General features: G+C 47.5%; 1 protein-coding gene across 6 annotated transcripts; it reads left to right on the top strand.

The window, feature by feature from the left end:
- The first annotated feature begins 4,408 nt into the window (after positions 1 to 4,408).
- Positions 4,409 to 9,406, top strand: MRPS23 (mitochondrial ribosomal protein S23). 6 transcript variants are annotated; one of them, XM_086360835.1, is made up of 5 exons: positions 4,409 to 5,172; positions 5,307 to 5,477; positions 8,259 to 8,336; positions 8,537 to 8,663; positions 9,015 to 9,406. In XM_086360835.1, the coding sequence occupies exons 1-5, from the start codon at positions 5,102 to 5,104 to the stop codon at positions 9,165 to 9,167; spliced, it is 600 nt and encodes a 199-aa protein (XP_086216961.1). In that variant the 5' UTR covers positions 4,409 to 5,101; the 3' UTR covers positions 9,168 to 9,406. The 6 variants fall into 6 exon arrangements, with proteins under 6 accessions (XP_086216961.1, XP_086216962.1, XP_086216963.1 ...); XM_086360836.1 differs by having other exon boundaries at positions 9,021 to 9,406; XM_086360837.1 differs by having other exon boundaries at positions 4,409 to 4,484.
- The last annotated feature ends 4,222 nt before the right edge of the window (positions 9,407 to 13,628 follow it).

The following is a 13,628-nucleotide window of genomic DNA, read 5'->3' on the forward strand; positions in this document are numbered from 1 at the left end:
CTCTACGACTCAGCACTGGGTCAGGTAGATGCTGAAATGTTTCTGGGACAAATGGATTATTTAACAAGAGAAAAAAACGTTAAGGTGATCTATGAAATAGCATCAAAAGGCCGAAGTCTCAGGTGGCAATCAGTGGATTACAGGACACGACGGCAAGAGTGATGCCGTAACAGCCACTAGACTTGTTTGTGACTCGCCAGCCCCCGCTGTGTGCCAGGCACTGTGATTCATGCTGCACATGAATGATCGCTTTTAATTTGGCAACAGGCCACTTAGATAGCTGACAGATGTCACCTGGGGAAACAGAGTCTTGAAAAGTTACCTAAGTCCACAAGATGCCAGGATTAGTGAGCACATCTACAGTGTGATACAGTGGGACAAAACGGGGCTGAGTGGTATCATGGAAGGAATATGGTCTTTTGGCTGGAGGAGGGCATGGCGACCCACTCCACTACTCTTGACTGGAGAATCCCATGGGCAGAGGAGCCGAGCGGGTTACGGTCCATGGGGGCGTAAAGAGTCGGACACAACTGAAGTGACTGAGCACACATGCAAGCATGGCCTTTTGGAGAGTTTACAAGCTCTATTCTCTTATCTGTGCGACTGTCAGGACATGACCTATGGCCTCAGGGAGTTGAACAATGGGAGGAGATAATCCAGGTCTCTGGAGTGGTGTCTGGCACGGGTCCATCAGCTTTTTGCAGCCTTGAAAGGCCTGGGTAAGGAGACAGAAAACCCTGACTATCCATTCTGCTCGCCCCTAGCTTCTTCCTGCATGAAGAGCGAATGCTCGCTGGAGTGCACACTTCCCTTGCAGCCTCAGAGGCTTCCCAATCCATCTTGCTGCCATGTCTCCATGGTTCCCTACTCTGTGTGCGTGCGTGCTAAGTCGCTTCAGTTGTGTCTGACTTTGTGACGCCATGGACCGTAACCCGCCAGGCTCCTCTGTCCATGGCATTCTCCAGGCAAGAACACTGGAGTGAGTTGCCATTTTCTCCTCCAGGGCATCTTCCTGACCCAGAGATCAGCTTGAACCTGAATCTCTTATGTCTCCTGCATTGGCAAGCGGTTTCTTTCCTAGTAGCACCCACCTGGGAAGCCCACCCTTACTCTACCCATTAATATTCTGTTCTCAGTCACAGAAACATGAAATAGGATGCTGGAGGGGAAACTTTGAAGGCTCAGAAGAGGAAGGCACTTCCCGAAGAAGATCTCGAGAGAAAACTGCCCCCTTGCAATCCTTCCCCCACAGATGGCTTGGGTCTTTGGCTCCCCTCCCTGAACTTGGAAAGAGCCCTTCTCATTCTTTAGCAGCAGTCACTGGGTAATGGCCGTGGCCCGCGGGGCAGGCCTGAGTGGGAGAAGGGAAGTGTGTCTGTGGTTGGGGTTGGCAGCTGGCTCTGACTTGGACAGAATTAGAAGCTTGTTTTGAAGCCTAGAAAGACTATTTTTAGCTGGGAGCGTGTTTGCGCTTCCTGGAGCAAGGTCTTACAGACTTGCCTAGGACTTCACGCTCGACCCAGCGGCCAGACCTATGCTCTCTCTTCCCTGTTCCAGAGGGTCCCGAGGCAGCCGGGAAACCCCCGCTGTCAGCCCCTGGCCTCAGATCAGCCTGTCCCCAGCCCCTGGGGCCTGTTTTGCCTGTCTTTCTCAGCCCACCGGTCTCCAGCCAGAGGCACCAGTAAGGGGCACTGTGGAGTCCCAGAAAGTGCCCAGGCGGGGCTGGAGGCCTAGCTCTGACTGTTACTTATCAGACAAGTTACTTAACCCCCTGTGGCCTCACATTCTCATCTATAATGAGGGTAACAACAGCCGCTTGTGGATAGGTGTGTGGATTCAGTGAGATAACACAAAGACACAGTAACAGCTTATGAGACAATCCCCTCCTCCACCTCACCAGCCTCCCAGAAGAGGACTCTGGGACAGCTTGACACTCTTTCTTGCTGACAAAGATAATGGACTCCTGAGAGATAGCTTGTATGTACGTGATTCAAAACATTTCCTTGGATTTGTCGTTGTTCAGTTGACTAAGTCATGTCTGACTCTTTGCGACCCCGTGGACTGCAGCGCGCCAGTCCTCCCTGTTCCTCACTATCTCCCGGCGTTTGCCCAAGTTCATGCTTACTGAATAGGTGATGCTATCCAACCATCTCATCCTCTGCTGCCCTCTTCCAAGAGATTTTCCCTTAGATTCAAAAGTTCAGAAATGAATACAGGGGCTTCGCTGGCGGCTCAGTGGTGAAGAATCCACTGCCAATGCAGGGGAAACGGGTTTGATCCCTGGCCTGGGAAGATCCCACACGCGTGGGAGCAACTAAGCCCCTGTGCCACGACTGCTGAGCCTGTGCTCTGGAGCCCAGGAGCTCCAACGACTGAAGCCTGAACGCCCTAGAGCCTGTGTTCCACAGCAAGAGATGCCGCAGAATGAGAAGCCCACTGAGTAGCCCCTACTCAGCTGCAACCAGAGAAAAGCCCACACACCAATGAAGACCCAGCACAGCCGCCCCCCACCTCCCCAGAAGACCTCTGTCTTAAAAAAAAAAAAAAACCACCCATGAATATAGACTCTTCACAGGTCAAACTCTGAAGGACACATAAAGAAAAAAAATCTCCCTTCCCCTCCTGCAATCTCACTGGAGATGATCAACTTTCACAGCCCATGGGTGCCTTTCCACATAGTTTCTATCTGCATACAAACACAAACACTGGAAAACATTCTCCTTTTAACAGGTTAAAGACGCTTCTCTGCAAGTTCCTTTTCACTTTACAGTAGGTCATGGGCATCATCTACAGCAATACATGTGGATCTAGCTCGTTGGTTTTAATAGCTGCATAAGACTCCATAGATTACATGAAGCATAGTTATCCAGCCATTTCCCATTCGATGGATGGGAGGGTGCATTACAAACAATGCTGCAGCGACTGCTGCTGCTAAGTCGCTTCAGTCGTGTCCGACTCTGTGCGACCCTGTAGACGGCAGCCCACCAGGCTCCTCCGTCCCTGGGATTCTCCAAGCAAGAACACTGGAGTGGGTTGCCATTTCCTTCTCCAATGCATGGAAGTGAAAACTGAAAGTGAAGTCGCTCAGTCATGTCCGACTCTTTGCGACCCCATGGACTGCAGCCTACCAGGCTCCTCCGTCCATGGGATTTTCCAGGCAAGAGTACTGGAGTGGGGTGCCATTGCCTTCTCCGGCTGCAGCGACAGTCCTTGCACAAATATCCTTGTGAAATTGTGCTTTAATTTCTACAGGATCCTTTACGCAAAGTATGATTATTGGGCTAAAAGGTTATCCTGAGAGTGTATTTCCCCCAGATTTTTGAGCTTCCTACTCGGAATTTGTTTGTTCCGGACACTTTCACTTTTCAAGCTCCAAGGAGCAGCTAGCTAGCGACGCCTCCCGGGGAGAAAACACCAGCTGTCTGCAGCGAGCGGATGCAGGTGGCGCTTCAGGGCCAAAGGGTTTAGTGGGGAGCGCTTAAGGGCAGGAGACGCAGGAAGGAGGATTGGGCTCCAGAGTGACCCTGGTCAGGTGACGTCCCTCCTCGGGGCTCGGTTTCCCTCTGCGTAGACTGTGATATCGTGGTCCCGGCGCGGGTTGGAAAAGAATTTCCAGACATGAGACAGAATGAAAAAAGAATAAAGCTTATTAGAGTGGGAGATGCTGTTAGAACAGCGGGCCAATTCAAGGGAGAACCGACCTTGAATGGGGGGTCCTTAGTCCACTTTTATAGCCAGGGTACAAGGAGCGCGCTAGGGGTCTTGCGGGCCATTTGCTGATTGGATGAGGCTCCTATACTGCGTGGGGGAAAGAGTAGGGCAAATGCCTCCTCCCTACGGGGTAGGAGGAGAGACAGGTTATACTGTTCCATTAATAGTTACACCATGGGGGAGCGAAGGACGATTAGGGTCTGGTTTTTCCGTTCCTGCGTTCCAAGACCCTCCTTAGTTATCTGCTCTTCCGTCCTTGAGTCACCACATGTGACTCCAACCAAAATGAGACGCAGACTGAGCCTAGAGCTGGTGATCTCTGATCTCCGCCTCATGAATTCCTGGCCTTGTTGGCTCCCCCAGGACCTAGGCTGCGTTTCCCTACTCCCTCCCCATCATCTTCCCTGGCTCCTTCAAGAGCAGAGGTGGCCAGAAAGGGTAAAGCGACAAATAAGCCCTCTCCTGGATCGGTCATGTATTGCTTTTGCCCGGCTTTGGCTCTCTCCCGCCCTGGTGGCTCGGCTATCGAGTGCTCCTGTCTGAGCCTGGCGAGTAGCCGAGAGTGCGGCGATTCGGCCATCCTTTGCTTCCGTCTGGCCCCGCCCTCCCGTTCGAGCCGCAACCCGGGCACTGCGATCGGTGGCTCGACCCGCGACTTTCGCCCACTTTGCCTGCCGCGGGCGCTTCCGGTTCCGGTACAGGCACAGCGCGGGATCTAAGGCCCCAGGCATGGCGGGGAGCCGGCTGGAAACCGTGGGGAGCATTTTCACGCGGTGCGTGCTCGGAGCCGGGGGTGTGCCGAGGGCGCGAGCGCGTCTCCCCCTTTTACGCCCTTTCTTGGGTGGGTCTGATCCTGGCCAGGCCTTTCTCGTGCTTTGTCCTGCTTCTGAAAAATTGTGCTTGGCTGCGTCACCGCTTGAATTTCTTAGTTCGCACGTTCAAGATCGCACCTTTCCGCTCTCCAAGTGGAAAGTGAAGTGAAAGTCTCAGTCGTGTCCGACTCTGCGACCCCTTGGACTACACAGTCCATGGAATTCTCCAGGCCAGAATACTGGAGTGTATTGCGTAGCCTTTTCCCCTTCTGCAGGGAATCTTCCCAACCCAGGTATCAAACCTGGGTCTCCCGCATTGCAGGCGGATTCTTTACCATCGGAACCACCAGGGAAGCCCAAGAATACTGGAATGAGTAGCCTGTCCCTTCTGCAGGGGATGTTCCCGACCCAGGAATCGAACCGGGGTCTCCTGCATTGCAGGCGGATTCTTTACCAGCCGGGCTCCAAGTGGAGGTCTCTGGGAAAAATAAGGGAGGATGGGGCCGTTGGGCCTGGTCAGAACAGTCTTTGCATTTTCCTTGATTGGACGTGGATGAGGCGAGGGGAGTGGAACGCACATGAGAAGGTGGATTAACCCTGAGCACTGTTTGGTTGGTTTGGAGTTTGGAAACATTTTACCATCTAGCAGGTAGGGGACCCCCTGCTCTGCCCTCCTTCCGGTTGTCTTCTGGACTCCGCGACCCTGCCAGTGTCTCAGACTGCATCAGGGGCTCAGACAGGCTGTTGTCACTTACTGACGTTTGTTCTTTACTCTTCCTTCAGGACGCGAGACCTGATTCGGGCTGGGGTGTTGAAGGAGAAACCCCTTTGGTTTGACATATATAACGCCTTCCCTCCGCTGCGGGAGCCGGTCTTCCGAAGGCCTCGCTTGCGATATGGCAAAGCTAAATCTCCCACCCAGGACATCTTTTACCACGAAGATCAGATTAGAGCGTGAGTGTGGCGCCCATACAGTGGACCAGAGGCAGCGCAACTTCAGAAGGAAAGGTTTAGCCAGCAGTCTGGCCACTTACATAGGAATTATCTCGCCAGACTAGGTAATCAGTGCCCCTCCCCAGGACAGAGAAGCAGAAGTTCGAATTAGAACCTGGTGCCCAGCAGCTGACCAGCCATTGCAGTTATAGCTACCTGTTTCTGGGCATCTGTTTGGTGTCTGGCACTGTGTTAAGCCCCTAACAAACGTTACTTCATTTAGGTTTTACTCTAATCCTGCAAGATAGGTATCCTCGTCTCCGTTTTAGTCATGAGAACTGTGAGGCTCAAGGAGGTCGACTTGACCGGGAATTCACAGGATAAATCTCCTTCCCTTAAATACTGATGTCAGTTTTTAACATCTGGAATGTTAGGATCAGAGACTGTGTCTAATTGAAATGAATACATATCCCTTATTCTTGCCCCTATTCCTGAATAAGACAAAAAACTTAGAAAGTCATCATATTGTTTATTGAGGTCCAGGCGCCCACCTTTCACTTGAAAACCACGCTGCCCCCCTTGCCCAACACACCTTTGAGGTAGGAGAACAAGTATGTTCTGGTTGTATTTGGAAATTTTCAGAGGTCTTTAGGGCATTAAATATTCTTCCAGTACCTTTCTGCTCAGGTCCATTCCATTCACTTGGTCGGGATGCTTTCAGGGTTGTTTATATGTTAAAATCATTTGTGCTTCTGTGTACACAGCAGCGGAACTGGGTGGTGGTCATTGGAGAATGGAATATTTTACTGCATCCTCCTGTTACTTGTAATGCCCAAATTATAACACTGTGAACTTAAATAGTTTTTTGAACCTTTATCTTTTCTTTGGCTTTTTTGTTTGTTTTGATGTTTTTGATATTTTAAGGACTTATAACAACAAAATAAGTTTACTGAATGTGTGCTTGCTCAGTTGCGTCTAACTCTTTGTGACCTCATGGACAGTCAGCCCACCAGGCTCCTCTGTCCATGGGATTCTCCAGGCAGGAATACTGAAGTGGGTTGCCATGTCTTCCTCCAGGGGATTTTCCTGACCCAGGGATAGAACCTGAGTCTCCTGTGTCTCCTGCATTGGGACGTGGATTCTTTACCACTAAGACATCTAGGAAGCCAAAATCTTAATGGAAAAAGCAAAATCATGAAAGTAATAGAAGAAAACATGGGATAATTGAAAAATAATCTCAATGATATTAATAAAAGCCTACCTAAGCGTGACATAAAAACCCAGAAGCCAGGGCTTTCCTGATGGTCCAGTGGCTAAGACTCCTTGCTCTCGATGCAGGGGACATGTCGCAACTGAGAGTTCACATGCTGTAAATAAAGATCCCGTGTGCCATAACTGATTGCTGGCATAGCCAAATAAGTAAATATTTAAATAAACTTATTTAAGTTGAAAAAAAACACACCAAATCTAGAAGCCATAAATGAAAGCATTAAAGTTTTCTGCACATAAAAACTACCATAAGCAAAATAAAAAATCAGCTGACGTACTGGGAAGAACTTTGGCGACGTGTATGACGAAGGGCTAGTTTCCTGTTTACGTTGCTGTAAAACGACTAAAAGGAAAAAATGGGCAAAGAACATGGATAGGTCACAGAAAAGGGAATTCCTTTGCTTTTAAACATGAAAAGATACTGAGTCTGTTTAATAAGAAAAGCAAAACTACAGTGAAGTACAACAGGTGACCTGTCAGACTGATAAAGGTCAAAAAGTTGGGAAATATAATATGGTCAGGGTTTGGGGAATAGGCAGTCTCCTATCTGCCTATTGATACCCTTGTCTGGGTATAAATGGATACAGCCCCTCCCTCTGGAAAGCATTTTGGCAGTTTGGAAGGTCAGATTACAAATTAAGGTATCTTGACCCAACAGTACTATTTTTAAAAAATAGTTTTTTAATTTATTTATTTTTGGCTGTGCTGGGTCTTCATTGCTCCAAAGGCTTTTCTCTGGTTGCGGAGAATGGGGGCTACACTCTGTGGTGCACGGGCTTCTCAATGCAGTGGCTTCTCTTGTTAGGAAGCATGGGCTCTAAAATGTGCGGGCTTCAGTAGATGTGGCAAATGGGCTCAGTAGTTGCGGCTCCTAAGTTCTAGAGCACAGGCTCAGTAGTTGTGCACGGACTTAGTTGCTCCATGGCATGTGGGATTTTCCCTGACCGGGGACCAAAGCCGTGTCTCTTGCATTGGCAGGTGGGTTCTTCACCACTGAGCCACCAGGAAAGCCTCAATAATCCATTTTTATGAAATTATTCCATAGTACACCAAGAAATGTGGATAAAGGTAATCATTGCAACAGTAAAATAGCAAAGGACTAAAAGCAATCTACATGCAGTGAATTGAAATGATCTCTGAGAAATATTAAGTAAAAAGGCAAGATGTGTTTACTGTCCTGGGGGTTACACAATGTGGCTGAGCACAGGGAATGATAGATACATGTATACTCATATGGATAGAACATTCCTGGGTGGGTACACAGGGAACTGGTTAGTGTTGCTTACATGGAGGGGAACTGGGAGATGGGGTACAGGGCTGAGGGGGGGTGCTACTTTGCCCTGGATGCCTTTCTGTAACATTTCATGTATTTACCATGTGCACACATGGCTTATTGAAGACAAAAGCTGTTTGGCTCAGGGTCTGTAAGTCATGTTATACTCAATTTCTCAGGGTCTAGCAATTATTCTTTACTCCATTCTTGGCCATGATCTGTAACTGGAGATTTATGTTGTATTGTTTTGTATTTTCAAGGAAATTTTATGCAGCCTATGGATCTGGTCCAAAAGCTTTTGATCTGTTCAACCCAAACTTCAAGTCTACCTGTCAACGGTAAGTCAGTCCACAAGTCTTGGGTTACCTTTCCTTGTTTTAGAGCTTAGTTGTCAGGTTGAGGAGTTTTGTTGAATTCCACTTGAGGAAAAAGATGTTCCTATGGGAAGATCTCTTAAGGGAATACTTGGTAATGTGTAACAGCAGGATTTGACAACTCTCAGTATACAGAGCAAAGATGTGACTGCTTGGAATTTTAGGTTCGTGGAGAAGTACATTGAGCTACAGAAACTTGGAGAAACAGATGAAGAGAAGTTATTTGTGGAAGCAGGGAAGGCTTTGTTGGCGGAAGGTGTCATTTTAAGACGAGTAGAAAAAGCAAGGACTGTGAGTATTTTATTATCACAGCTCTTACTAGGATTGATTGTCGGAGGTTAAAAGAAGGCTTGGTTTTCTTTCTCCACCCGTGGTTCCAGATCAAATCCTGGTAGACTGAGTAAACTAGAATTTTGTGGTAAGGATTGCTGCATGGAACAAGTGAATTGTCATGAGGGCTTTTAAAATTGTGGTTCTGTAGAGAGTTTTCGTGTTTATTGTGTATAATTGAATTTGACCTGAGATAGTAATGCTAAATTTTTGACTCAGTGATAGAATGTGCCTCGTCATATATTAATACTTTCAGCCAGTTGAATGAAAGTGATAACGTTTGAGTGATGTACTTATATCTGGTGTTTTAAGCAACAGGAAGGTAGTCAAGTGTCCCGGAAATCTGAATCCATGGGTGTCGAATCCCAAACTGCATTGGAGGAGAACCCGCCTCTGAAAGAAGTTCCGCAGGCCCAGCATCTGGAGTCACCTGGGGAAGAGTCCAAAGGCCTCTCACCTCCCTGAAGAATGTGTAATCTGTGTATACTGCCATCCAAGCTGGATTCACTACTGGAATGTTGAACTGTTTTAACAGTTGAACTTTGTAAATGTTTCCTGATCTCTGAGGCATGGTGTTTGCCTTCTTTGGGTTCCCACTTGTAGGTTGTCATAAAGCTCTGTATTATGGTTTGAAGAAGCAGTTGTGTGAACTTTTATGTTATGGTGGTATTAAATAAAGAGTTCCTCGGTGCTTCTAAAGTAAATTTACTTTAAAATTGTAAATAGCGTGAGAAAACCTTTATAAGTACTGTTTGAATGGGATTCACTCTGAGTTGGTTTGCTTAGACTCTTGTCTCGGATCCATCCAACTCTGACTTGCATATCACATGTGGTTCCCTGGCCAGCTGTTTTGTCTGTGAATAATCTTTACTTTTTGCTTGAGAGGCCAGGCTGACATGTGCTTTGCAGTAAGAGCAAGGACCTGTCACTGATGATGAAGTAAGGTCAAAACTGCAATCTCATGAATTGAGTGCTGGAGACAGCATAGACCTGCACATAGTAGGCTGCTCAGGAAGATTTCCTGAATGAATGACTGATCACATGTAGCTGAAAAATGAATTCAGACGATGTCTCTGTAGGTAACTGAGCTGCCAAGAGGGATGACACCCCCCACCCCCATCCACTTGCCTCCCTGGTGTCAAGCTGTGCTTACGAGTTTTTGCCAGCTGTCCTGCTTTATTCATTTTCTTATCTTTTACTGAATAAATACTCCTCAGCTATTATTAATGAGCTTCTTCAGAAACTTCTTCCTTTCAAACCCATGTAGCTTTTCCCCCCGTTCTTTGTGCAGTGTCTTCTGTCTCCTGGTAGGTTAGGGGCAGGGCCCACATCCCACCACCCGGACGCCTCGCGCGCGGTACTCAGGTCATGGAAGGTCAAGGCATATACGAGGCAAGAGCCACTCTCAGCCATATTACTTCCCCTACCCCCCACCTTTGTCTTCGTTCTACAATTCCTCTTGTTTAGGGAATGCTTTGCATTTAGCTGGGGAAGTAAATTATGGCCATTCAACACTGAGTGCCAAGTACGAGGCCTTGGGAGAAGGATTTCAACAGGGGGAAGAGACTGTTGTGTTCTCAGAGGAATGATCGGGGCTGACTTGTTACCTTTCTAAACCTTTCTAGGATTTAAAAGGCAGTTTCTTTGTCCTAATGGTGAAAATGTTTTAAAAATTTATTGGTTGCATAGTTAAAAACTATGCCCCTGGTCCAAAATGCCCGTGGTGAAAAGCCAGTATCCTCCCCAGTGTATCCCCCGGCCCTCCCCTTTTTCCTTCCGTAAGGCCACCACCATCACCTGTTTCCAGAAATAATTGTGAAGGTGTACAAGGGGACATTCTGCATAGTGTTCTGTACCTTGTTTTCCACTAAAGTCTCAGATCCTTTGGATGCATAGCAAGCCTTTAGGTTGGATCTCAGTGATCAAGATCGTCAAAGGGGATGCCATTGTGAGCAGCTGGGTGGTGGTGCCAAGCACCAGTTCACGCAGAGCCAGGTTGGGTCCCACGATTTGAGGGGAGGTCTGTGAGCTGCTGGGCTAAGTTGGAAGTGTGCTCAGCACCCCCACCCACCCACCTGGAGCTGGAGAAAGAACCTAGGAGTTCCACTGCCCTGAACGGAACCCCCCAAAAGGATCCTTGAACATCTGCTCCCTTCCCACTGGCAGTCCCTGGATGAGGGGGTGGGTGACCAAAATTTAGGCGTCTGAGGAAGCCAGGGTGGAAAATCTTTAAAAAGAAAAAGCAAGAAAATTCCCTGGTGATTCAGTGATTAGGACTCGGCTGTCACTGCCAAGGGCCTGGATTCAATCTCTGGTTGGGGAATCCCACAAGCCACATGGCATGCCAGTAAATGAAAAAAACAAGGTCAAAGGTGTGAGGCTTCCTTGGGGCATTCAAAACTCTTCCCATGGTCATTGTGAACAAAAGCCATTACCAGGTCCCTATAGTGTTTGGAGAGTGGAAGTGTGATCTCATTCTTTTTAAAAATTGACGCATTTATTTGGCTGCGTCAGGTCTAAGTCGTGGCTGGGGGTGGGGGTGGGGGGAATCTTTGTTGCGTCACGCAGCATCTTTCATTGCGGTGCCCTGACCCTAGCTGCAGCCTGCAGGCTTATTTGGTCCGCAGCATGTGATATCTTAGTTCCCTGACCATGTCCCCTGCATTGCAAGGTGGATTCTCAACCAGTGGCCTAGGAGGGAAGGCCTATGACCTCTTTCTTAACTTAAACTTATCGTTGTTGGGAAGATAAGGTGACTTTCAAAGCAAGATGAACAGGAATCCTTTTAAATTAGTGAAGTGTAGAGAGACAGGAAGAGGGTCAGCCCTGGACTAGTCTAGGACCACTGCCTGGAGACCCTTGAAGGGGGGTGGGAGGGATGTGAAAGTGTGCCTGCTGCTTTTTCTGCCAGGAACCACCTGCCTGCCACCATGGTCTTTAAAAGCCATTATTGGCCTTTTCACATGGTATCTGTGCTCGAAAGCTTTACTAACACTCACGTCAGTTCTCAAGTCCCCGTTGAGCCCCTTCCAGGCTGTGCTCGCTGCAGTCCCAGGTCCACTGTTTGGTTGACCCCGGTCTTCCATGCCAGGGTAGCTCTCCTCTTCCCATTCAGAGCGGGAACAAGGGCAGAAATCCTTATGTGTATGCACTGAAGTATTAAATCAGGAGTGGGCCCTCCATGGGGGTTTGCTGAGCTGAAGCCAAGGAAGGCGTATGTCCAGGTTACAGTGAAATCTGCTCAAGATGAGTCTGTAGGTCTGGGTTCTATTCCGGTTGTTCAGTTTTTACTGGTGTGACCTTGTGCCCATCGTGGTCTCTCTGACTACGAAATAGGGATGGTATTTGCCTCTTTGGCTTCCAGTTAGTGTTAATACTATGAGAATTACTTGAGACAATGAACACAAAACTCACTTATAATATGTGTGATGGGTACCTTTATTACGCTCTTGAGGAGCAGTGGAAAACAGGTTTGAACAGATAGGATGGGATTGGATCACGGTGGCCTCCTTAACTACACAGAGGAGTTGAGTGGGTGTAAGAAGGTTGGAGCAGAGAAGTAACATAGTGAAGACAGCGTCAGGTCAAAGGAAGATTCGGCCAGACGTGACATACAGAATGGGATGGGGGGTGGGCAGTGAGGGAGGGAGGAAGAGACATGTCAGAAAGACTTCCGTCTCTGCAGTCATCCCACTTGGAGGCAGAGACTCTAAGCTTGCCAACCTGAGTACCAGAAGAACAGTGACGTCACTAACAGAGGTCAAGGTGGGGAAGAGAGCTGCATTTCTCAACATACTGAGTTAGAGGACAGCATTCAAGTGGCAGGCAGAGATATGGGTTGGAGGTCTGGGAGATGGGGAGGAAACCTTAGCACAGGGAAGGGCTGGAGCCAGGAGAACGAATGAGCTCTCAAGGGAAGAGGAAGGAGATGCAGGATGTGGGAGCTGAACCAGGTGAGTGCTTAGGACTGGAGAGTAAGAATGTTAGCAAAGGAAACAGGTTCAGTATATTCCTGTGTCTAAATAGTGAGGCTTGTTGCAGTGGTCCTGCATTCACCAGGTTTTATACAGTTCTTCATTTGCTTTTGTTGGGTAGACCTGATACTTTTAAAGATTTTTTTTTTAATGTGGAACATTTTTAAAGCCTTTATTGAACTTGTTACAATATTGCTTTTATTTTATTTATTTATTTATTTTTGAGGCATGTGGGATCTTTGTGTCTTAGCTCCCTGACCAGGGATTAAACCCACACCCCCTGCATTGGAAGGGAAAGTCTTAACAACTGGACCACGAGAGAAGTCCTATGGGTAGAACTGATCCTTGACTGTGTATCCTTAAAAGGCAAGCACAACTCTTTTTGTAATTTTGTGTAGTCTTCCTTGACTTATGATGGGGTTAAGTCCCCACAAACACATCGTAAGTCGAAAATATCATAAGTTTACAATGCATTTAATACACTTACCACCCCTCTACATCAGAATTTAGGCCAGCCTACCTTAAACACGCTCAGGACACTTCCATTATCCTACAGTTGGGCAAAATCCTCTAAGACAAAGCTTATTTTATAATAAAGTGTTGAATATCTCATGCAATTTGTTGAATACTGTACTGAAAGTGAAAAAGAGGATGGTTGTCAGAGTATCGGTTGTTTGCTCTTGTGCTGGCACGGCTGACAGCATCACGAGACTGTATCATGTACCTGTCGCTAGGTTAGGAGAAGATCAAGATTCCAAAATCAAAGTACAGTTTCCATGGCATGCAGATTTTTCACACCATTGTAAAGTTAAAAAATTGTAAGCAAACCATTGTAAGATTGGGGACCATTTGTTTAACACTCAATATCCTGTTCTCTGATAGTGAAACTGGTATTACGGGAAAAACTGTGCCTCTGAAGAATTCTTGGTTTTCTTAGAATGATACCCTTTCC

Source organism: Bos grunniens, chromosome 19 (genome assembly GCF_055505025.1).
Source record: "Bos grunniens cultivar Pamir isolate PY7600 chromosome 19, Bosgru_T2T1.0, whole genome shotgun sequence".
NCBI lineage: Eukaryota > Metazoa > Chordata > Mammalia > Artiodactyla > Bovidae > Bos > Bos grunniens.

Coding starts and splice junctions, on each gene's coding strand:
- MRPS23 (XM_086360835.1), top strand. CDS start 5,102: ATGAGAAGGTGGATTAACCCTGAGCACTGTTTGGTTGGTTTGGAGTTT. Junction 8,337..8,536: donor TTCAAGTCTACCTGTCAACG/GTAAGTCAGTCC, acceptor TTGGAATTTTAG/GTTCGTGGAGAAGTACATTG. Junction 8,664..9,014: donor GAGTAGAAAAAGCAAGGACT/GTGAGTATTTTA, acceptor TGGTGTTTTAAG/CAACAGGAAGGTAGTCAAGT.